The 24,010-nt window shown below is 48.2% G+C and overlaps 1 protein-coding gene across 13 annotated transcripts in view; it reads right to left on the bottom strand.

The window, feature by feature from the left end:
• Positions 1-6,568: 6,568 nt before the first annotated feature.
• Positions 6,569-24,010, bottom strand: part of LOC149351412 (uncharacterized) — a 214,447-nt gene continuing 197,005 nt past the window's right edge. For 12 of the 13 annotated variants that reach the window (XM_089580739.1, XM_089580740.1, XM_089580730.1 and 9 more), the window contains 3 exons: positions 10,358-15,826; positions 9,710-9,776; positions 6,569-7,578 (listed from right to left, as the gene is read on the bottom strand). In XM_089580739.1, the coding sequence (XP_089436865.1) occupies positions 7,395-7,578; positions 9,710-9,776; positions 10,358-15,826 (5,720 nt within the window). In that variant the 3' untranslated portion in view covers positions 6,569-7,394. The remainder of the gene's footprint in view (positions 7,579-9,709; positions 9,777-10,357; positions 15,827-24,010) is intronic. The other variant, XM_089580741.1, reaches the window with a different exon arrangement.

Here is a 24,010-nt window from a genome sequence, read left to right as displayed (position 1 = left end):
AGCCGAGCTCCACAGCTAGTGCGCCATTTTTTTTTCTTTGTTGCCCTACATCGGGAGGGGTTTTATTTATAACCTGATTTCTGAGACAATGAGCGCCTACAAAAGTAAATGTTGCATTACCCACTGCGGTGGCTCAGTGGTTAGGGCACTCGGTTGCTTATTCGGTGTACTCGGGTTCGAACCCGGCCCCGGGGGCCACGTTTCGACGGAGGCGATGCGCAAAAGGCACCGTGTGCTGCGCGATGTTAGTGCACGTTAAAGGGCAACTGCGCCACTTTTTGAGAATTTCGCGATACACAAGGATTCAAATCTATGTAGGCTGTAGGTAAAACATGCTAAGTTTTTTGCACTACCATTTAAAATAGTGACGTAATCGACGATTAAATTTTGCACTTCTCCTCAAAGCAATAGAGGAGTGCGGGGAAGTTCAGTGTGACGTCATGGAAGGTATAATTTCAAATTACCGCTGCCGCCAGCCACGCTCTGCCGTGGCTGGCAGGGCGTGGCTGGACGCTGCCAAACAACGTTCGGCGGGCTTTGCCTTTAGTGTCGTTGTTTTTTTTTTCCTTCAAAGCAGGCGTTTATGCGTTGGAAATGTACCGATACCTTCGATGACGTCATCATGCGTCCCCCACTTAGCGTTGGGCGCTGCGGAGAAGCTTGAAGGCGGCCGCAATTTTAATTGGTGATTACGTCATCGTTTCAAATGCTAGGCCAAAAGGACTTCGCATACTTTACCTAGAAGTTTCACACATTCGACCCTTTAAGCTCGTCGATTTCTATAACCTATGCAGTCGCTCTTTAAGGATCCCCAGCTGGTAGAAATTATTCCGGAGGCCTCCCCTACTGCGCCTTTTTCTATTTCCTCTTTCACTCCCACCTTCCTCCCTCTCTTACGGCGCAGTTCAGGTGTCCGTCAAGAAGTGAGACAGACTGTGACAGTTCATTTCCTCAAAAACCACCATCACAACGTTGTTGGATCCTCGCGCTAATATTTCATCTATTTGTGGGAAATGACGAAAATAAAAGGAAGGCATTCTCAATTGGTGCTTAAATGACTATAGACACGCAGTTATGTTGCGTGTTTTCTCCTTTCAAATGACGCCATAAATATTAGAATACATGGAGCACCGTGTGGTATTCGCCTACTGCCACTAAATAATTTAGAAAATAATTTTTTCTCCTATGCTGTCCCGATTTCATAAACCGCATGATGGCTGTGACGTGAGTTCAATATTAGGCCACGTAAGGCACAGGAAAACTAATACAAACGCTGATACGTTGTTTTGACTCACTATAGCACTTAAATCAGCCGGCTCTAAGACCTATAATTACAACGAACGACGTATCAGCAGTTACAGTGCCGTTTTATTGCACCTCACACGACCTAATTTCCTCTACACATCACAGCCATCGTTATGTTGATGAAACCGAAACAGGGTCATGAAGAAATTCAAATATAAATTATTTATTATGTGTTGGTGAAATACCTCGCGATGCTTCATGTACAGTCTCTCACAAGTAACCGGGCTGCATGGTTTTCTTCTAGCTTGTACACTGGCGCCCTTACAGCTTTCCTGAAGTTGAAATGGTCGTTAAAGGTAAGGACTGAAGGCCTTCTTATCTTCCAATAAATTTTGTTCTTTAGGAAAGTCACAAGGGCTCCACTAAACAAGATTGAAGAAAACCATGCAGCCTGGTTACTTTTGACAAAGACGGTACACCAATGTCTAATGCATCGTTTGAAAGAAGAAAGCACGCAAGCAAAAATTTGGTGTCTATAGTACTTTATTGAGTTGGAGCTGTCCTAACAATCTGATTAAAGATTTACGCAAATATGTAAAAGGGGAGGAATAATAGCTCAAGATTTCACATAAACTTGAAGTACTAAGAATTGGCGGTAGTACACTACAGAAGCGTCAATTAGACTTCTTCCCAGGCACCAGACTTCCTGTAAGTTTGCTGTCGCATATACTGGGTACCATTTTCGCACTTCCCAGCGCAGACAGCTACGGGTGGGTAAATCTACACGTTAGATCGTCTCATTTTGTCCGGAAACAAGAAGTATGCCGAGATGCAAAAAAAGTGGGGCTGAACCGGGTCCCGAACCGGTTCGGAACGGTTCCTTTGAATCGTTCCGGTTCGGGTTCAGTTCCAAGATGGCGAAAAATTTATGGGTTCGGTTCGGTTCCGGTTCCGGGCGAAAATTCGGGTTCGGTTCCGGTTTCGGGTTCGGTTCCGGTTCGACACCCTGGTTCCGGCCCACTCGGGCAACCCGGGGAACGAGGCAGCCCACGATTACGCCCGAGGTTTCGTCGGCCGGGCAGTGGGGCTCCTCTGACCAGAGTTTCTCGAGGGATGGCCTGAACTCGTTTCACCATATAATACACCACTTTCGCCTCGAAAGACGCATCTCCCGTCCACCGCATAAATCGCTCATGAAGACCCTAGGAGACCATCTGGCGTCGCTTGCAAACCCATTCCCACCCGAACCCGGCGGTATTTTCGCTCATGTACCCCGGGCAATACTCCCCCCAATGTAACAAGTGCGGCGACAGAGCTACACTAGACCACATCTTGTGGAACTGTCCGGAGGATCCTCCTCCCCCGGACCTAATTCAGCTCCTAACTTCCGAGCAGTGGAAGGCCGTGCTGCTCAGCTCAGTGGAGCGAGCCAACGAGGTCGCCGTAAGCCACGGGCTGACGGCCATCTAGCGCGACCAAGAACTCACTGTGAACCACTTTCTGGGAAGAGTCTCCTGCGACCCGGTCGAAATACCCATGGAGGAAGTACCCCACTTTCTGCCGGTGAATAAATGTTTTCCAATTCAATCCAATGGCAGCCATGCTGCTGGCCCCCCAGCATGGAGTTTTCTTTCCTCCATGCCCCCCAGTGCCCCAGTCTCTGCTTCAGGTGACGTCAGCAGTGTGATGAAAAGCGCTGGGGTATGCAAAATTTTCGGCCTGTAGAAGACCTACGGAAAGTAGAGAAGCCTGGGAGGCCCTGCTGCGGAGCGAGGCCCCGCCGACCAGCCACGAGCTGCCCGCCTGGCAGCTGAAGCCGCGAAGAACCAGTCTTTAGTCGCGGAGGTCCCGGGCCCCGTCCGCTAGGCCTGCGCGCCAGGTGCGGGGAGTAGGGGGGCCTCCTACATCGGTGGATACAAAGTTTTGATAATCATTTAAGCGCTGGGAGGGGCGATCGACGTCATAGGCGCTCATTGCCGCTGAGTTACGGTGTGAAGTCTCCTACCAGGGTGACTTTCTTTCGCCTTGTAACGCGCGCTTAAAATTTGATGAATTTTTCTTGGCTGGACTGCTTGGAGGACGAGCTCAATTATGCAAATAAAACACGCCTCTTCAAGCAAAAATAAGTTAACGTGTTCAGTTAATTAGCGAACTAATTAAATAATTCTGCCTCTTACGGGGTGCCTGCTGTCCACATTTATAGCGAAGGTTAAAATGCATCTAAACAAACCCCCGAAAGCAGAAGGTTTGACAGCCGTCGCCGCAGCTCAGCGGTAGAGCACCGGACGCGTAATTCGGAGGTCGTGGGTTCGGATCCCACCGGCGGCATGTGGTTGTTTTTTCTTATGCTTTTCTAATCAATTAGCTTTAAGCGATAACATATTCAGTAATATAAATTGATCAACACCACAAAATAAATATATAAATTAAAAATCCCCTGTGCCCCTTGGTTTCTGTGGCTGTTGGCTTCTCTCATACCTTTTTAAAAAATTCGAACCTAAAAAAAAAAAACCCCTTGGTGTATATAAGTTCTGTATCGCGCGCTTTCAGGGCTGTTTTTCTCGCTTCCTTTTCGACGCGCTCGGGCAGGTCGAGCGCGGGGATTTTTATTTTTTGTCCAGAGCTGGCGCAGGGCGCGCTAGGCTCCCTAGTTGAGAAGCAGCGTCCCTTGCTTCAACGTTGGGCTGTCGGCTAAGTCGGCCGCGGATAGTTGCGTCTGTATCCCTGCGCGTAAATAATTTCCAAAAAGTCTGTCGCCACGTCTTCCCCATCGTCCTCTTCAGTTAAGCAGCGCACCAAGCTACCAACAACCAGACTCTACTTTGCTGGTTGGTGGTGGATGCTGGAGGGCAAAGGCTTCGAACATACAGACAGCGGCATTTTAGCGGAATGAGAGCTACACTGCTAACGCAGATTGTTGCAGCTAGGATATAGCCCTGCGGCACACCAATCCCCAGTGAGCACAGTACGTCCTGTAGACGTCTACAAAAATGTAAAGTGGTCTAAAATACCCACAGCTACACACAACGAGTACTAGTCTTTTAGTTGACTACAAGACATCACCCAACGTCTACACAATATTCATTAGATCTTCAATGTACAATGCGTGTTTTCTGCTCATACAAGTACAGCGTTTACTTTTACTTTTCATATTGTGGCAGAAATCAAGGCTCTCAAATAACACATCTTTGCACTGAAATGACTAATTTCAATGTACAAAAATTATGCTAACAGCCATAAAAATGCCCTAGATAACTTTGTTGCTAAGCGGTTCTCAGCATGGGCATATAAGAGGCCTTTGTAAAGAGGTATAAAAGATAGAGTGCAGGTTTTGTTACCCCAGCTATGTTCCAAGAAAACAAACACTGTTGTCTGGGATTCTTCTAGTGTTTTCAAAGCAAACTAGACGGCAAATTCCAAAACACACCTTCATAAACACTAACTGATGTGCTTCGAGGAGTTCATGGGATTTGCTGGATGGGATTGGATGTAAAACCTCTCCACAGGGGCATTTGAGGTATTGAAAATGAATAAATAATGCTTAGTAAGATATTTAACACACTTCAGGACAATTTTCTAGGGCAACAGGTAAGGGCAATGGGTTTGCATCAGGGAGAGGCTAGCGGCTTTCAGAGTTTTAGAAAAGGCACACAGACCTCTTTGGTCACTCGATACATGGGTGCAGAGTGACCTATGAGAGAGTTCTGACTCCATTACGACTCCTCACGTCCACGAACCCCGGTCCAGGGAGACAGGTCAGTTGATCAGTCAATATGCAGGCACAGAGTGACCTTCGAGCGATGCGACACTCAACATGTGCTACGCCAGGGCTAATCTGAGAGTGGCGCACATAATCGATAGTTTAGCCCCGGCGTAGCATGGGTTATGCAGTCTTATACTGCAATTTTCTTTGTTAGAGGTTGACTGACGTCCACATCGTGCTTTTGCCATCCTGTAGTCAGTCAAGGATACAAGTATGTGCTTGGCAAGGCATAAGTTGATGGGTTATTCATTTTCAAGGGGTGGGATAGCGGCAGGAATTAGCGGCCCTCCTTTTGTGGCAGAGAACAGCAGTGCAGGCACCACTCCGGCAGCAAGGGTTTGAATCACAGGGCCTTCTTGAATGGTACCTTCTCGACAGCCTGGGGAGTTATCACGGTGACGTCGCCATGTGCACACCAGAGCGTGATGTCGTTTGCATGAATGGCATGTTGGGGGTTGGGACGGGTGGCACGACTTTTCATTGCAAAATTAAACAAGGTGGGCGATAAAACACTGTCCTGAAGCATGCCTTGTTTGATGAGGACAGTTGGCTAGGGCCGATTATTCGGGTCACTGACAAGAATATTCTACATTTAGCTGAAGAGCTGCACTCTTCACTTGGTTTCCGGAAGGTTGGTTAGAAGTTACTTTTAAACTTTTCAAAGCAACACTTACCTTTCCAGACGGAGACACGAGATGCAAATCCTTTTCTCTTTAATTCTGATCCACAGGCAGAGCAATCGCAGACAATTACTGTAAGGTTAATCCCGCCTGTATCTTAACATTACCACCACCACTCAAAGGCAGTGCTACAGGAAACTGAGGACATAAGCGGTAACACTCAACTAGTCCCATTTCATGATATCCAGCCTTGTGGGTCCTGGCAGTTAACAGAGTAAGTGTATTGTGCATGTGTGATTTTCACCTACCTTCTACTCTGTGAAGCTGTCAACTCCAGAAAATTTTCTTCCTAACGACGCAACCCCAAAATCGTATACCTATAAATCTCAAAAACAAAAACCAATGCCGCCCCTCCTTTCCCCAACCGCTGAAAGACGCTCCTGCAGCGATATACGGAGAAAGCGGCGATGCCACCTGCCCTCCAAGAGCTTCCGAAGACCTATAGTGCCCCGCCTACGAGTGGGACAAGGGGCATTTGCATCGCCGACCATTCTTCATTGCTAGCATGTGCATACAATTTTCTTCGGGTGTATGGGCAACCACATGACTGAAGTGCCTGGGGGAGAGCAGGAGAAGCCCGGAATCAATCAGCGCATCACTACAGTGCCGGATGCAACCGCTTGTACCAGACGCCTAATGTCTCAGGGACAAATAGGATTAAATGCTACGGGTACTGAAGCTCCACACAGCGGTAGCCCTGCCAAAGCATGCAGACATTCTTTGAATTTGGCAAGACTAAGCAGGTGGTTTCAATATTGTGAAATTGCAAGGCATTCAAATGAATCTGCCATGAACAGTGACACACAGCTGTAAACCTGGCCATGACAGGAAACTGTGTGTCCCTAATCTACGCAGGCACGAGACGGAGGAAGGCTCGACGTAAGCCAAAAATGCATTTTATTGAAAGCCAAGAACATGCACGTGAGATTACATAAACGGTGTGGTAAATCCCCTATCGCTCAAGCGTGAACTGCCCACGGCTATGAAGAGCCGCCAGACTGCACGTTACTCTGTGCCTTGAAAGCGCTGCGCTAGCGTCGCCACGCGCACTGCAACTCGCCGTGCTGCACGGCCGCCAGCGGCACCTGTAGTAGGCGCCACAGCTCTGTGCCGAGGCAAGGCAGCCGGCGGCACGCGTCCTGGCCCTAAGGCGCAGGTCAGTGCTGAAAACCTAAACCACCACAACGACACCCATCCCAGCCAGGAAAGAACGAAAAAGAACGATGGGGGTGCACGTACGGTGACGACTCTAATAATGCTGCACTGCTTCGAGACGGCGTTTCGTACTCCTATTGCGACGTAAACGGGCAAATGTAAGAAGATGCGAGGCTCCAAATGACAGTGTCAACCCCATCCACGAATGCCGGCCCCAGGGAGCTGCAAACACTGAATAGATAACTGAGTCGATATCCATGAGTTTAACGCCAATATTGACACTTCGCCGAGCCACGGTGCGACAAGCGATGAGGTAAACGTGTCCCACAGCACTGTCACCGGAGGCAGTGAGAACCGGCCTACAAGTAAATCGGGATAGAGGTCCGTTCTTCCCGCATCCAAAGAAAGCACGACAGCCCAGCGGGAAAGTCGGCCACAAGATACATTAGGGATTCAGCGAAGCTGCGGCCCGTGTGCAAAACAAGACTTTCTGTACGATGTGTGCTACGGGGTTACAGAGAGCGAAGATGTGCGGCACGCCGGCGGGGACTTCACTTCTCCTCGTCAAGGTTCGGCGGCGCGGGTGGCTCCGCCATGAAACTGTCCAGGACGCCCTGCATGCTGCGGCGCAGGCGCGCCTCCGACTCGTCGCCGCCACTTTCCTCGGTCGTGGTCGTCACTAGCTGCTCCCGGCCATCGGGGCCCACGGTGCGCGTGGTGCGCGTCGTGATCACGCTGCGAAGACACCGCATGGAAGCTTATTTGTCACGTGAAACAGTTTTTCCAACAGTACAAAATTCAGGACACACAAGTTACCCAATCCATGGGCTCAGAGGGCACTTTCGCTTGACATCACTGGCTATAACAAGAGGCAATCAGACCCCATTCTGTTACCAGGTGGGCTCATTTTATCAAATTGCAAAAGGTGTCAAAAAGCAGATATGTCCTTCCGTGATGCAGAGCAGTGCCTTTCCCTCTCCCTCTGTGCTCTTTCTGCAGTCTATGTGCTTTCTTCAGCTCGAATATCTTATGCAGGGTAACTGCGCCAAACAGTCATCATTGGCCTAACATTTAAACAGACACCTTTAGAAGCAGTACCATAATAGAGGCAACAGATACTTGTTGAATTATTGAACTGGCCTCAGAATGAACCCGCACGTGAAAAGGCGGTTGTTTAGTGTTCCCATGCTTCCACATGTGCTAGGTTTCCAGAGATTTCATTGGGGGGGGGGGGGGGGAGCAGCTTCAACGATACGGTGTAGAGAGCAGGACAGGACACAATGCTAACAACTTTAATGAATATCGGCAAAGCCATGTGGAAATATCCTCAATAACAACAAAACGTAAAGGACTAAAAGCTAAAACAGACTACCTTAAGCCATGTCCACAACCACGTTCTGATAAGAAACACAAAAAGGCGTTCCACAGCTATGCTCGTCACCGCCCATGAGGTATTTTTGTCAGAATGTGATTGTGGATGAGCCTTAAGTTTCAATTTTAAGTTCAATATTTTCGCTTTTATTCCTGTGATTTTTACTTTTGTGTAGCCCTGCTTTTGGTACCGCTTTTTTTTTAACAAAGCCACTCCCTTGCATCACTGTCCCCTATGATACCCATTGTCGCAGTTATTCCCGAGCCCTTTACTACAGCATATCTTTCTCCCTTTCTTCTTTCACTCTCACTATCCCTTCCATTACCACGTGGTTGAGGTGCACACTGTCATGTCAGACAGTTAATGCGTCATTTCCTCTCTTCAAAAACCAATTTTATGCCTTCTATAACTTCTTCAAGCTCAGCCTCCCCTCAGTGCTGTCATCACCGTATACATTTCAGCTCAACTTTCATACATTTCAGCTTAACTCGTCCTTTATTTAAAGGGACCCTGAAAATATTTTTATGGGCATATTCTAGTGCAACAGACCTGTACAGGTGGTCTTTGCGAGTATTCGAGCCAAATTTGAAAGCTCTATGTGCACTCTATAATTTAGAAATAATTTTTAAAAATCACTGCTCGCAGTAGCTTGCAACCGATTAGGGCAACAAGCCTCACCGCTCGTCCCCTATCCCGATGACGTCAGTGGGCAGATGGGGATACGTCACTGGGTAGGGGACGCGTGGTGAGGCGTGTCGCCCTAATCGGTTGTGAGCTACTGTGAGCAGCGATTTTAAAAATTATTTCTAAATTATAGGGCTCATGCATGGCTTTTGAATGTGGCTTGAATACCCACAAAGACCACATCTACAGATCTGCTGCACTAGAATATGCCCATCGAAATCACTTCAAGGCCCTTTAAATAATAAGTAGGGGTCAGACACGTCTCTACAGAACGGGAGGCTTCACATCCTCACCATTTGCTAATGAAGCAGTTTGTTCGCTGTGAGTAAGGACACTGAAGTGAAACCATGCATAAGCGTCCTGGCTGCCGCAATGGTTCAGCGATAGCTCCATCGCCGCCGTAAAACAAAGAACATGTAATTATTTTATCGCAGTAAGTTTATTACAGAATCTTCTCATACTCCCATCTGACACTATACATAGCAGTACAGCAACAATACTGCAAACGAAATGGATCACATCAATTTTTTTTTTTATTACTCCAAAGGCACAGCTTGTTCAAGACTAAACGAAGTCCGAGCTGGTCCTAACTGAGGATGATCCTCTATCTTATGCCAATCTGGTGTTTGCAAGGACAAGCCGTAAATTAGTAGTAAGCTGCTTCACTGGGATTCTTTTGGGACGACTTTCTAAAAGCAAGACTATGCTACATGTCTAAAGCGCTGCTAAAACCACGGTAGCATGACGATCCCCTCATGCGGATGCTTCAACAAGTACAGGTACAGGTACAGGTGCACAAGGGTGCCTCACCGAGTAGCAGTAACAGGCTGTGAACAGTCATCCAAAGCTGACTCCGCTTCCATCCATTGGTCCCCGCCTTCAAGAAAGATAACGGCAACAATGGCGATCGTTCATTACCGTTTGGCTGTAAAATGGCACAATATGCCACACATATCAAGCAAGAGTGACAGGCCAGCGTCACCAGCACTGCAGGCTATCGCACTCACACATATCTATCATAGAAAAAGGTGCACAAACACAGGCAGGAAATCAATAAGCAGTCAAGTTTTCTTCTGTGTCTATTTCTAATGAACCTACTGACACACTAGCCAAACGTTTGTGAGCAACCTGAATAAAACATGCAGATTAGGCTTCTCAGCCAACTTTTAAAACCAAGCAAGAGCACTTTCTGCTGATCGCCAGTCTATCGGTGCCCTTTTTTCTCGTTGAAGTACCTGTACTGCAAACATAACAGAACCAAGAAAAAAAATATAAAACAGACAACAAAACAGTCAATCTGGGAGGGAGCTCAAGCAATAGCCGAGAAGCCCACACACACTTCATCAACACCAGTGCAGTTCCAGCCAGCCTACTCAAGGGAAAGGAAGGGAGCAGGGGGAGGGGAAGAGGGTCACAAACGGAAGGTCATTCGAGAGGGGACGTCTTGTCTCCATCTACCTGACAAGCGTTGGAGCCCAGGACAAGCAGAAGAGGGCGCTGTCGCGGGGGGGTCGGGCACTAACGGCGGCGGGCTGGCCAGCGACGAGCAAGCACCGACTCCGGAGTCAGATGTCGGAGTGTTCTCGGTTGATGAGTGTTGGCCGCCAGCCAGGCTACGCATGTACTCTCGCATTTGCAGACGTGCGTCGGGACCCGTGAACGTGACCGTCTTTACAGTGGGCCGCACCAGCACGTGTTGCGTTACGCGAACAGCGTTGCCGGCAGCGTCAAAACCCTCGTACTCGTCCTTTTCCGCCGACGGCTCCATGGCAGCGAATGAAGCGACGAACTCGCGACTTCGCTGTTCAGCATCTGGACCCGTGAATGTCTGAGCGTGCAGCCGTGGCTCCGAGGTCACGTGCCGTTTCACAGTCCGGGTGACAATCAAGTTTCCCTTCTCGTCCATCGTTTGGCGCTCTTCGACCTGCTCCTCATTCGTAGGGGAAGCAGCTGAACGCAGCAGGCACTCGCGAAAGCGCTCTTCCATGTCGTCGACTGATACACCTCCTTCTAGCGGCGTTTGCCTGTTTTGTTCCTTTGTCAAGTCTCCTTCTGAAAATAGACCGCCCTCTAGGGACAGTGACTTGCCCTGCATAGCAAAATACAATGTTTCATGCTCGAGCGTGTCCGTGCTGGAGACCATGGTTGATTCTTCCGCTGAGTTGAGGCTAGACATCATAGAATCAGTGTCACACTGGTATGTTGCGTGGGTATTCGCCGAGCTACTAGGTTCCAATGAGTCTGTGCTTGAGACAAGCGCGTCGTTTCGCGGACATTCTTGTTGTCGAGCACCCAGTGAGTCTCCATCCAAAACAAAAGTTTTCGCCGGGTCTTGGTCCACCCACGTAAGGGTATCAATACGTTCCACAACTACTGGAACGACAAGCGGCGACGATGCAGGTCGAGACAAAGTTGGCGACAGTTCGGTCGTGCGAATCTGGCTCGGGAACTGGTGCCACGAGCGGGAAGTGTCGTCCAAACCAGACATTTCATCGGCTCGAAATGAGTCCCAATCTATGTCCTTTGTTTCGTACAAGGAGTCTTGTAGTTCATTATGATCTTCCTGCAGGGAGTCAGCGTCAGCAGACGGCTCTCTTAACTGCAATGAGTCCTTATCTTTGCTCAGGACCTCCTGAAGTGAGTCATGGCGTTCGGAGTCGTGAAGTGAGTCGTGCAACGAGTCTAAGTCCGCACATTCTTTCTGCATCCAACCAGGTGTGTCTGGACCAAAGTTAGATTCAGAATCATCAATTTCTCTCTCCCGCAAAGAGTCGGCATCAAACTGTGTAGCAGTCGACGCAGAGCTTTGTCGATCGACACTCTCCACAGAGTGGCCACTTTCAGTACGCGTAGTCAAAAAGTGTCTTTCCGTCCTGGACCAAGCAACTTCTTGTCCTTGTGCCGCTTCAGTTTCTCCTAATTGTCCATCAGGCTCTTCATTAACATCTGCAGAGGCACAGAGTAACAAAGTCGCTCCGCTTTCATCGTACACAGTAGTTTCATGGCCTGGGTCAGATGCTTGGCTTTCGTGACCTTCATCGATTTCATCTAATTTTGCGACAACTTCACCTCGAAGTCGTGCGTCAACCCCCTCCGCTTCTACTATTTCTTTCTCAAGGCGTTCAAATTCAGTGAGCGAGTTTACAGATACACTGTCTTGTTCACTGCCTGCACCACTGCGGCCTTGGTGCTGGCGACCGCTAAGCGAGTCGCTAGACCCGACACTCGAAGACTTTGTGCCCGAGGCCATCTCTGCTTCAAGTCGCTCAAATTCCATTAAAGATGACGTCGAAGCATCGTCTTTTTCACTGCCTTTCCCAAATGTCTTGCGTCCAGCAAGGGTATCGTAATCTGGTGTAGATCCACGTTCATCTGATATGGGGCTAAGCCGTCTTCTACCATGCGTGCGTGAGCGCTCGTCATCGTACCCTTCTTCTTCTACTTCTTGATGTGTATACAGATCACCATGTTCTACTCTGCCATCTCCAACGTATTCCTGTTGGTAGGATAAGTCATACGGGAAGTCTTGTTGGCCCCCGTTTCCTTCCTGCAATCGGCTCTCTAACAGCTTGACATTTTCGACATCCATCCCTTCTTCCGGAAGGTAACCTCCATCCGATGTCTTCGGAAGACCAACACCATACTTGTAGGTCTGGTGCATTTGAAGAATATAGTCTTCGCATTTGCTCGTGTACAGCCTGACGTCATCGGCCGTAGCCCTTTCGAGACTAGATGAAGCAATTTTGGAATGGGTCTCGTCATGAAATGAACTTTGATTTCCTGAGTCGCTAAAGACATTATACTGGTCGTCTTCAGGGAGCTCTTGTGCAACATGCATTTTATCTGAATGTGGGAGTGATTTCTCTGCGCTGGCATGCCCGAGTGCCTCATAATCTTTACCATCACGATTCAGGGGGCCTTGTGCCAAGTTCCCCTCATCTTGGTCATCTATTTCGTCTACAGGCTCCGGTGTAGCTGGGCGCTCAAAAGGTTCTTTTAAAGAGGCGCTTTCGACAGCAGGACGTGTGCTAGAAACTTCGTATTCACCCTTTGCATGACAGTATTCGTCGAAGAAGCAAGCAGACTTATCCAGTAGTAGCGCTTCATTCGCTGCACTTTCCACTTCCTCTGATGAGAGATCACCCTGAAACGTTTCTGCATAGAAGCCTTCCTCTCTTAGTTCCGTGCTATTTTCCTGCTCGTGCTGCTCACGGCTCGTGGACGCCTCACCTGGTGATGCTTGCAATAAGACATCACCTTGCACCTCCGTTTGTCCATCAGGTGCATTCTGCTGGCGAACAGGTCTTAGGGTCCGAGCTGTGAGATCGTCGTACTCAGGCACGTATTCCACTTCCACAGGGCCGTTTACTTCCTGAAACGGGGGAGTGGCACGGTCATCATCAGCCTCGCGGTGAGCATCTTCAGCCACCACAGCCTCATCAAACGGCAATGAAACTGAGTTCTGCATTGTCGACTGTCGGTGATGCCGCTCACTGTCGCAAGAAAAGCGCTGCGCTTCCACCGCATCTACCATGGTCTCTACGCTAGTCTGCCACGTGTGCTCGCTCTGCGTGGCCGAGCTTTCCGAGACCGAGAGCTGTTCTTCTTCGTGACTGCTCGCCATGAAATCGTCATTATGCCGAAGCCGGCGCTGCCCTTCCAGGGGAGTCGATACACCGTTTAAAACTTCTGGTTTCAAAGGGCTCCGAATGGATTCGGCGCCGGACAAACTGGAAGACGGCCACCCAACGCAGCTGCGTCCCGGTTCCGATGGAGTTGCACTTTGGAATGGGCTGAAGACTCCCTCAGCAGTCGACGGTCGTGCGCCGGCAGATCCGTGCAGTGTTGGACTACTGTCCTTAAGCGCTGGCTGCCAGCTCGGTAAGAACGGATGTTCCACCCCACCGCGGATCACTGATTCAGGTATTTCGCCATCGTAAGGTTCCCGAAGCACAGATTTTGATCGTTCTGACTCGATATCAGAATCGAGTTCCTCATGCGCAGAGGCTACAATTGTTTCACTAGCTTCGGATGCTTCCATGCTGCCTAGATGGCCTGAGCTCTCGGAGTCGACGGAATAAGCGGAGCCACGCGAACTCCCACTCAAAGACGAACGTGCCGTCGCGAAGGATGTGTCGTGAGATGATGCTGCTGCGGTAGCGTAAGATCCAGACACTTCGCCGTCTTGCGATGTGGCACACGTCTCATACTCCGACGAGGCCTGTCCACTGAGTATGTTTACATCGAATTCAGATGATGTTGGCCGGCTTGCACCAGGTGTTTTCCCTGAATCAGACGTCAACTCAAACGAATAATAGTGGCTGTGATCGGTTTCAGACCCCGAATGACCCGTGTCCAAGTCCCGCGACGATCTTTTATCACTTATCTTCTCTGTTCTCTTGGATTTGGATCTTAGCACGACAGGAGAGGCGGCTTCTGGTTTCCCGCTACTCGATCCATCGTCCAAGTCTTTCTTCTGCGGTGGTGAGTCCAAACTTGGAGAAAGCCCTCCAGCAGTGCGCGCTGCCCTCTCATTTGCGTCATCACAAAATGATTCGCTTCTGTTAGAGTCCGCAGGCGCTTCCTCCTCTATCACAAACATTGTGTCTTCAGGTTCCTCGGCGATCTTGTCGTCCTCCTGTGCACCTTTGTCACGACTTTCATGAGAGTGCTTTTCATTTCCACCACTGTCTTGAGAATGAACAGCTTCAAGGACGATGGCACCCACTCCAGAGGCTGACCGACGGTGTGATCCAGATGCTTTAGGGCCGTCGCTATCAGGAGACGAATTGCGGTCAGACGACGAGTCTTTTCTGTCGCCTCGACATGTCGCAGTGATATGCGTAGGAGACTGTTCTCTTTCTACGAGATCTTCGTCTGATATTTCAGAAGGAATATGCTCCAACTGAGGCCGCTTGCCGTCAGCAGTACGTCGAAATTCTTGTAGCTGCGGCTGAGCAGCACTACGGTCGCCCATGACGTCCACTCCGGCATCTTGTTCAGCACTCATGTCCCGGGCTAATTCAACATCAACTCCTTCCTGCTCTACAAGTGGCGCTTCCCAGGTGACCTGCTCTCCCTGAACTTCAACTGCGCTCTGCACGGCTCGCGGGGAGGCCGGCGGAGTTGGTGGTATAGGTCGGCCTCGAATCTTTGACATCACGTGATCGGCCCATTCTTCCTCATCCTCGTCACTGTCCCCACGACGTGACTCAGGCGTCCGGGCGGTCATATCAGATACTGTGAGGAGACCAACACCGAGGAGCCCCTCTGACAATTGCTTTTTCTCTGGGGCACTTTCTTTGGGTGAATGATCAAACGCTTCATTGAAAATACTCGGCTGGATCTGGTGCTCCGGTTGTTCGCTACTTTCTTCTGTCACCAGCGACTGCGGACGAGCGCGGACCTCCTCTTGCACCGCATGACACAAGCTCTTCTCTGCTTCTGCAAGCGCAGTCTGCGCAGCCTCCTCGGCATGCACGTCGCGGACAACTTCATATGGACTTCGGCTGCCCGCTGGACTTGACGATTCTTCTACCGGCGACGACGTGGCATCAATCACATCTTCGCCAGCAAAGGCGACGTTCTCAAAAGCCATGGCGGTTCCACCTTGGCTTGGTGGGCACGGTGACCCTACTTCCGAGGAGGATTCTACTGACGACTCGGAGTACCGGACAGGCTTCTCTTTAGCCGGCTGTGCTTCGGTTGGCGACACACCGACGCGCACTTGCATATCTGGTGTCAAGTACTCCGGGTACTCTTGCGCAGGAGATATGTCCTGCTCTGGACAGTAGGCAGTCTCTTCTGGTGGAGAAGCCTCGAGAAGTGGTGAGCGCTCCCGACCCCCCGCGCTGCGCCCTGCCGATGCCGCCGGGTCGGCAGCCGCCGATGGCGCATGGGACGACTCGGCCACTGCTGCATCGCGCTCTAGAAATACGCCATGGAATGAAACGGGTTAGTGAATGCCCAGCACGCTCTCGGGCTGGCGATGTCCACGTCTGTCGCCGGCATGCAGTCAGCAAACCCGGCAGCTGCCGAAAGCCTATATAAGCGCAGCTCAACACACGCGAAACAAGCGTGGCACACGAGAGCTCTGCACAGGCGCACCAATGCATTCTAGCAATTCTGAACAAAAATGCAACGCTCGCACGTATCGCGCGGTGCAAAAGCCTTGATCAGCCTGCCTGCTGCTGCGTAGTTGTGCGGCTTCGGCTCGATCAGTCCATGCAAACCTAGAAGACTATAAGCCCTTAAGCGTTTTCTCCATCATTAACTGCCGTCGCTATTACAAGGTAGTTACTGTGCAATGTCAGTGCACGTCAAAGAATCCCAGGAGGTTGAAATTTCCGGAGCCCAGCACTATGGCGTCCCTCATAGCCTGAATCGCTTTGGGACGTTAAACCACCATAAACCATATTACAAAGTACTGCAATCATGACGGCAGTAAGAGCTTGACAGCACAGATTTATTACGATACAAGTTGAAAAAGTAAAACAACCTCTAGGCCAAGGCAACGTCTGTGCAGGTCCATCAACATTTAGCGGTGCTGAATAATCTTTTACTGGTGCTCGAATATGTAACTACATTCACGCGCGTGCCACTTGGGAGAAAACATCATGTACCGTCCTCTGGAAATGTTCCCAGGCCGTTGTACGCGAGACCCGAGCCACCACTGGGCCGCATGCTGGGGCGTTTTGACATGCTACACAGTAACCCTAGCTGCCAATTGCTCCCGGAGCTTCTGGAGTACTGTTCTGGCCACGCATGCACAGGCCCGGCAACTTTTGGCGGTACACAACAGGCCTGTCACACCTTTGCAGCGACCTATGCAAAGAGCTTGGAGTCAAAGCGATACAGACATTCTTTGCTAACTGCACCTTGAGAAGTAAGCTGCTTAATGCACCTGTCCTCCTCGTATATACAAAGTTTTCTTAAGAGCAATTCATCGTCACTTTCATATAAAATATTTTTCCAGTGCCCTAATTCTCTAGATTAAAAATAAAAATTCATGTCAAAACAATTATAAAGCTGACCGAAACTGCAGTAACTTATTCCAAGAAACCTTGTCCAGCATGCCCTGTGGCTGTGTGTAGTACACTCGAGGGGAAAAGGTACAACAAGCACCAAAGTTTGGTCAGTTTGGTCCATCACAGTTTGAGCAATATGGGCCAGATTTTCTATTCCCCAACAAACTGGCAAGGTAATACTGAAAATAATCTGATTTAAATTCATATGAAAATAGAATATATGATTCTGCAATTAAATTGGGCATGAAGTGCAAATTATTCATGTTAGAAATTATGCAATACATTTCTAATGATACTTATCAAATGCTACAATGCTAAATCTTTAAACTCTATTATTACACGTGTGCAAATAGCAAATTATTTTAGAAAACTTTCAAATGGAGCCAAAATGCTACAAATGAAAAAAAAAAAAAAAAAGCTGCGAAACACTGCAGTATAATTGGCTGCTCCAACCTCGAAAGAATATTCTATAATATTAAACAGCTGATTTTCAAGTTTTTGATTACAAACTGAATAATAAATGCTCTTCTTATTCAAAATATCAAATTACTGCATACAACACATTTTAATTAATCCATCAAACAGTTTCTAAATTCATAATTTCAGTCTTGCACTTACTGCACTGTTACAAACATTGCCGGCAAAAAATATTTAAAAAAATCATGTGGTGACAAAGGAACATAAGCTTAGCACGTCATGCCCCGCACCAGCAACCTAAACAGGTACATTTAAAAGTACACCTCACTAAGACCACAATACTTGAAGAAAGGACACGGATGCAAAAAACCTAGGATGCAAAAAACCATCTGTGCAGATGTCTCAATAATGGCCTCATATGGCACAGTGGTGAAAAATTATGCATCCTTACCAGCAACATTTCTGAACAAAAGAAAATTACATCTTAGCTCCACATGTAAAAAGAGAGCTAAAAAGAGAATTTTAGCCTGTTTACATATTGGAGCATCCTCCTTTCTTTTTTACTTTCACTTTTCTGTAGTCACCATGGACAAAAAGATTTTTTTTTTTTCAGAACAGAGAATTTACAGAAGCACTGCAACTCTAAACAGGGGCTAGTCATTAGTGCGCTACTGTGTCAGACTATATGCTGCAAATAGGCAAATAGATGGAAACATTGCACGCTGAACTAAAGTCAATACTACACATACTGTGTTCAGCTGCAAAAAATTATGTAACCAATAATTTCCAGCATGCAGGGGTTTCTCATTTCTCAGAGTTTTATAGAACTAGCAGAAGAAAAGCAATGAAAATATGCCTGTAAACAAATTCATAAAAATGAACAGTTCTAAATTTCATAAAGAAAAGGAAAAGACGAAGCGGTGCCAACAGCATCATGCACACAAGGCAAGCAGAATCACAACCCATTGCAGTTGTGAAGCATTCTTCAGGAACAGCAGCCTGTTTTCAACTACTGGTGATAGCTAATGACAATCATCAAAATGGCGGTGGCAGTTACATTTCTAGTTTTTTTTTTTTTATGATGAAGTTAAATTTTAAATGCCACTCAATTCCCCCTGCAACTACTAAATGCTTACTTCAGTCAAGCATTTCATTAGAGTTCATTAGAGAAAACTAAAATAATACTACTTAGCAGATATCATAACACCTCAGACAGAACATTTGTTGCTATTCAGTAATTTCTGAGAACTCAAGTTCTCTGAGTAACTGAACCTTTATTGCCTTAGGGCTTTTCATAACGCAACTCACCTCCAAACAACTACTACAATGCTAAATGCAGATCCTTACAAAAATGGTGCAAAATAAATTACCCAATTTTATTAACTCAGCAAGGCATGGTTTAAAATGGCAACTTGTTGAACTCAAATGCACTTTACCTGAGTAAGGACAGATATGTTTATCTGGTATGTCTTGATGCACCTAAGAATGCCTTTCAGAGCAGAATGCTAGGCAAGATGGCACTCATAATAAGTTCAGCCTTTGAAAGTATATATCTAAACAGAAGGCCCATTTTGATAAAGTCAGCTACATGACAATAATTGTGAGCCATGCTAATGACGACCACTAAAAACCAAGAATTCTCGCGAAAGGTCATAAAATTTTGGAGTAAACTGGATGGCACCGTTTAACAAAAACTTGGGAGGCTTATGCATTAACATTTTTTCAAGGTGGACAGCACGGCACTGTCCCACAGGAATGTGCTTATGCCCTGTTCACTTAACAGAGCCATTCTGTAATAACAAAGGGCACGGGACCAATACAATTATGTACGCCCCTATTTTGAACTAAGAGAAGTAATGTCAACTTTTTGTAGTACAACCATACGAGAATGGGTCATTAGTAAGCTGAAAATCCTTTTCAAATAAATTAGTGGGAACAAGAGTCGCTCATGGTTTCTTGTAGATGGACATTTTTGATAAGTTTGTAATGATGTGTTGCATTGCTATGTAATCACCATTTACATTTTAAGGGTTGTTTTGTTTTTGACCACTTGTACCAAAAAGGCTGGGGATAAGTGTCCAAAACAGTGCTGATAACAGCAGCCATAATGGCATATCATGTACCATAAAACTGCTCCTGTTGTCACTCTCAGCGCAAAGCTGACACAAGGGTGTTCTGCTAAATGCCTCCAAATCAGCACACTGCCACACAATATCAACGATACATGTACTGTCTCCCATATTCTGCAACAATCCGATGCAAAATAGAAGCTGAATAAAACAGTTTTGCCCTTTACTTCAAAGTCTGTAGCCCATACGTATTAATATGAATCTAATATATGTTACTGGATGTACACGTATTTTCCTGTCATTCAACAAAGTTTCATGACACTTGCTCTATACGAAATTACCGCCTATCGTTACCACCATGTTAGTCTTTGAGAGGTGAGTAGTTGATATAAGTGTGTCCAACAAAGTGACTACAATGCATAAAGTAAGACATGCGAGATAGCCAACTCTGCTGATAAGCACCAGATGCTTATGTCAAGATGAACTGCAGGTCCATGATGTACGATCTGTTGCAAAAGTCAACAGTCCACTGCGCTGTTCATCCGAACGCCACAATAGATTGTAAACTTTTGAAAAAGATGGCGCATTTATGTACAGTGGAACAGTTTCCCACTCACGTCCACTAGTATATATCCAGTGGGAAGTCTGTATCAAGTTGGCAGCCTTTCATTCCTTGCCCTAAACAGGAGGCAGCGCACTGCTTAATGCTGATAGCAAGTGAAGAGTGGCAGTGCATGCAGTATGTGTAAAGGCACAAAAATCCCCATAACACATAGCTCTTTCAAAATGAGCTTTCGCGATAGCGTTTGCCCTAACATAATTAATGGGGAGGAGTAAATTTATGCAAGAAGTAAAAAACTAAGGCGATGAAAACTGTCACATAAGAACTTGTCACTGAGGACAGAGAAGCGAAGAATATCAGCTCTGGTTACGTTAACATGTTTTGGCGGGCTAGTTGGTTAAGCAGCGCTGTGTCGTCCGTTTCCTTGTCTTTTGTGCTCGTCTTTGTTCTCGCTGTTTATTCAAGAAGCTCTGGTTAGCCACCTTTAATTTACAATTTTCAAAAGCCTCATACAGAAGAACAGCAAGCACCCTGAAGAGAAGAGGCAATGTAGAAGGAAGGACCTAAAATTCCAGCAGGTGTTACCACCACTAAACAGCCACCCTGCAATGTGCTGTCAAGTGCATGTACAGTAAAAGCTCGTTAATTCGACACTGACGGGACCGCGAAAAATTGTCGAATTATCCGAATGTCGAATTATCGAATGAACAACAAAAAACAATGTTTGCCGCAACAGGACGTATACCTTTATTTGGCAAGGAAATCTGTAATCACCGTCCGCTTTTTCGAGCGAATTTGAGCGACTACGACAGCTCTTAACAGCTGCCAGGTGCCGCGGCACACGCGGCACACGCGCCGTCAGGGATTTGTTCACAGAAGTCCTCCCGCACGGACAAGGCTTCTGCGGCTTCTTTCACCGTGCACTTCGGCATTTGGTGCAACTGCTCACAATCGTAAATCGTCGTCGTTGTCAGCGCCTGTCACTTCAATTATTTCATCCTCGGTCAGCTGACAGGACAGGAAGGCGAGGCGGCGCGCAGGCCCTGCGCGCTATAAAGCCCCTGAAAAAACTAAAGTAGCGACAAGTCGCCCTCCCTCTTCGCTCCTCCTCCCCCGCGCGCCGGGCGAAAGACTTCTGTTTTCTTTGTGATTTCATGTGACTGCGGTGGCGACCTCTAGCCCGCTCCGAAGGAACTAACGCCCCTTTTGAATTGGTTGCTCTGGATTCCCGTACTTGCCGAGTTGTTCTATATGCCGCCTCATTAGCCGTGCGTTCCGCTGCATAAATACATCGGTGACTTAGGAGAAAGATTTGCATGCTTCACTGAATCGTCTAAAGGCAAAAATGAGCACGCATAGATGGAGTGTTTTGGTAGAGCCGCACGCGCACCGTGTCCGGGTGCGCCGGGCTTTATGCGGCGTGCCAAGTTTGATATCGAGAGTGGGGCGTGCATTGAACGTGACCGTGAATCACGAGGCCGTAGAATGAATTGGCGGTGATCCGTTTTGGTGAAAAGGAGTATGCAAACAGAACGACCGTCCCCGCCGGAACGCTGGACGTGCTACAACGGATGCACAGGTTTGACATTCGAAAAGACACCAGCAAGTGAAGGCATTAAAAGGCCTGTAGTTCATCCGCTGTTCTAGTGGCTCTCGGTTTTGGTCTGCTGCAGTGTATCGCGGACCAGGTTAGACGCTTGAGGGAGTACTCGAAATACGGTATGAAGGCCACGCTACGTCTGTACTTATATGTGCCTCCCCTAATGTTCTCTCGCGTGCATGAACTGTAAGGATATAGACTCCGGCATTAAAATTTTCTTTGGAATAGTGACTTAGTGAAGAGAAAACCTACCTCGCAAATATCCTTCGCCTGCCAGCAATGGGATAATGAAGTTCTTCGTAAATGATTCATCGGCATCAGTCATTTAGTGAGCAGCAAAATATACCTCGTTTTTAACACATCTGTCCGATAATCTTCCATATTCGTATAGTCGCTATTAGAGCACTGCACGCGCCTTTATTATTCACGCGTCCCGAGCCCGTCAACCTTTTCCGTTACCTGCCCCAGCCCGGCCAGATTTTTTCTATAGGCCCGAACCCGGCCCGGCCCGCGAGGTAGACGCACTTACGATGGGCACTATCACGCATACCCACAGCTACTGTTCATATTTCGAGAGTAAACGCAAGCCAGCGCGTGCTAGCTGGTGTTTCCACCAGCGGTGCCTACGGTGCCTTGATGCGTAACGGCGCGATAATTCTCTTTTTGATTTTTTCTGTAATATATATATATATATATATATATATATATATATATATATATATATATAACATACACGCACGCATGCGCGTGACTGCAGAATGTAACGCGTGCGCTTCACCATGTCAGAGCGCAGTTTGATCTGCGCTTATAGTACGCATGTATGTCTAACTGCGGCATGCGCTCAAATTTAAGGAACGTCACTCTACAGTTAGACGTATGCCTCGCATCTTAAGCGCCGCGAAATTGCCCCGTTTCTCCCTGCCGGTTTGGCGGTCTTTGGCGCGGCCCTGCCGCCCCGGTAGACGCGGTTGCTGTTCGGACTTAGCCGATCGGGAGCCTTCGCCCCGGTAGACGCTTACACGGTTGCGTGCGTGCAATCACGATGCGCTCAACGCAAGCGCCCTCATGTCGAGCTTACTGCGGCCATACGCTCGATCGCGAACAAACCACTGCACAGCGTAGCTTGAAAAAAACAGGAAAACTCAGCAGCTATTGAAAGCACGTCACTTACATCGCAAAGTCTGGTTGATGGCGTTGCGTTAAAATTCGCCCGGCCAGTTTTGTGTAACCGAACCTTCCTCCGGCCCGCGTCGGTTTTCGATGATGGGATCGCGAAGAACCGCTTTCCACCGTCGTGACGGTTCTTGCACCCGAAGGCGCAGCTGCTCGTCATGCCGCACAGATAGACGGCTTGAAGTTAGGTGACTGACACACGTTCCGAGCAAAACAAAAGCCGCTGTTCTTCACAGCAAGCAAAAGCGCAGTGTCGGCAACGGCGCCTGCCGAACCTACGGTGCGCGGTTGGAGCGGACAATATGGCGTCCGCGGCGGCGAAAAGCGCAGGTTTAAAGGGCTTTTGCGCGCGAAACCATCGACCAATGGGAAGAGGCGACGGGCGCAGGAGAGGGAGAGGCGGCGCTCTGCAAAGGTTGTCGCTACTTTAAAAATTTCCAGGGGCTTTAGCGCGCTACCCACCGGAAAGCAGCGCGGGGAGGAGGTGAAGGGAGCGCCGCTCCCCGCTTATCTGTTTTTTCAACCAGCGTCCGCGGGGACGGCGTTGTTGCTGGGACGCCCGTCTTATCTTTCCTCTGATCTTTTAACTCTCCTCTTATCTGCACGGGGACTGCGGACGGGTGTCTTATCTTTTCTCTATCTTTTTCTCTGATCTTTTAACTCTCCTCTATCTGCACATGGCAGCGGTGGTGGCTGAGCCAGTAGGCAATCCCTTGCGATTTCCTTTCACCCTTCTCTCAGTCGCAACAAAACAGCAACAACAAGTAGCGCAGTAAACACGCTGACAAAGCGCGCATTTACCAAAAAAGGCGCCGTAAATAACCGTGATAGCGACTGCTGCGACACAACAAAGCACAAAAAAAAAAAAGACGCCAGCCGCTTTGGCCGCCGTTAACTCGCTTCCTCGGATGGATGGACGGATGGATGGACGATATGACCATAGGGATGGCCTATCAGCCGTACAGTAGCGCCGCTCATGGCAGTGTTTTTTTCTTTTTGCTCTCGGCACACCGGCTTGGCGGGCTGCGGAGTGAAGTCGAATTAACCGACGCACGGCAGAATTTGTTCGAATTAACGAGAGTTTCGCCCCATAGACTCCTATGTATAATTGTAGGGACCTCGCGCGCGCGTCGAATTATCCGATTTGCCGAATTAACGGGGGTCGAATTAACGAGCTTTCACTGTATAGCCAAAACAAATGACAGCATTTAGGTTAAACCTTACTGAGAATCCTCTTAAAGTTCAACTGCAGAAATGGTCTTG

The sequence above is a fragment of the Amblyomma mixtum genome, chromosome 3 (assembly GCF_055824585.1).
Source record: "Amblyomma mixtum isolate Tamu chromosome 3, ASM5582458v1, whole genome shotgun sequence".
NCBI classification, from domain to species: domain Eukaryota; kingdom Metazoa; phylum Arthropoda; class Arachnida; order Ixodida; family Ixodidae; genus Amblyomma; species Amblyomma mixtum.
Note: the sequence above shows the minus strand (reverse complement) of the source record. Positions and strands in the feature narration are given on the sequence as shown.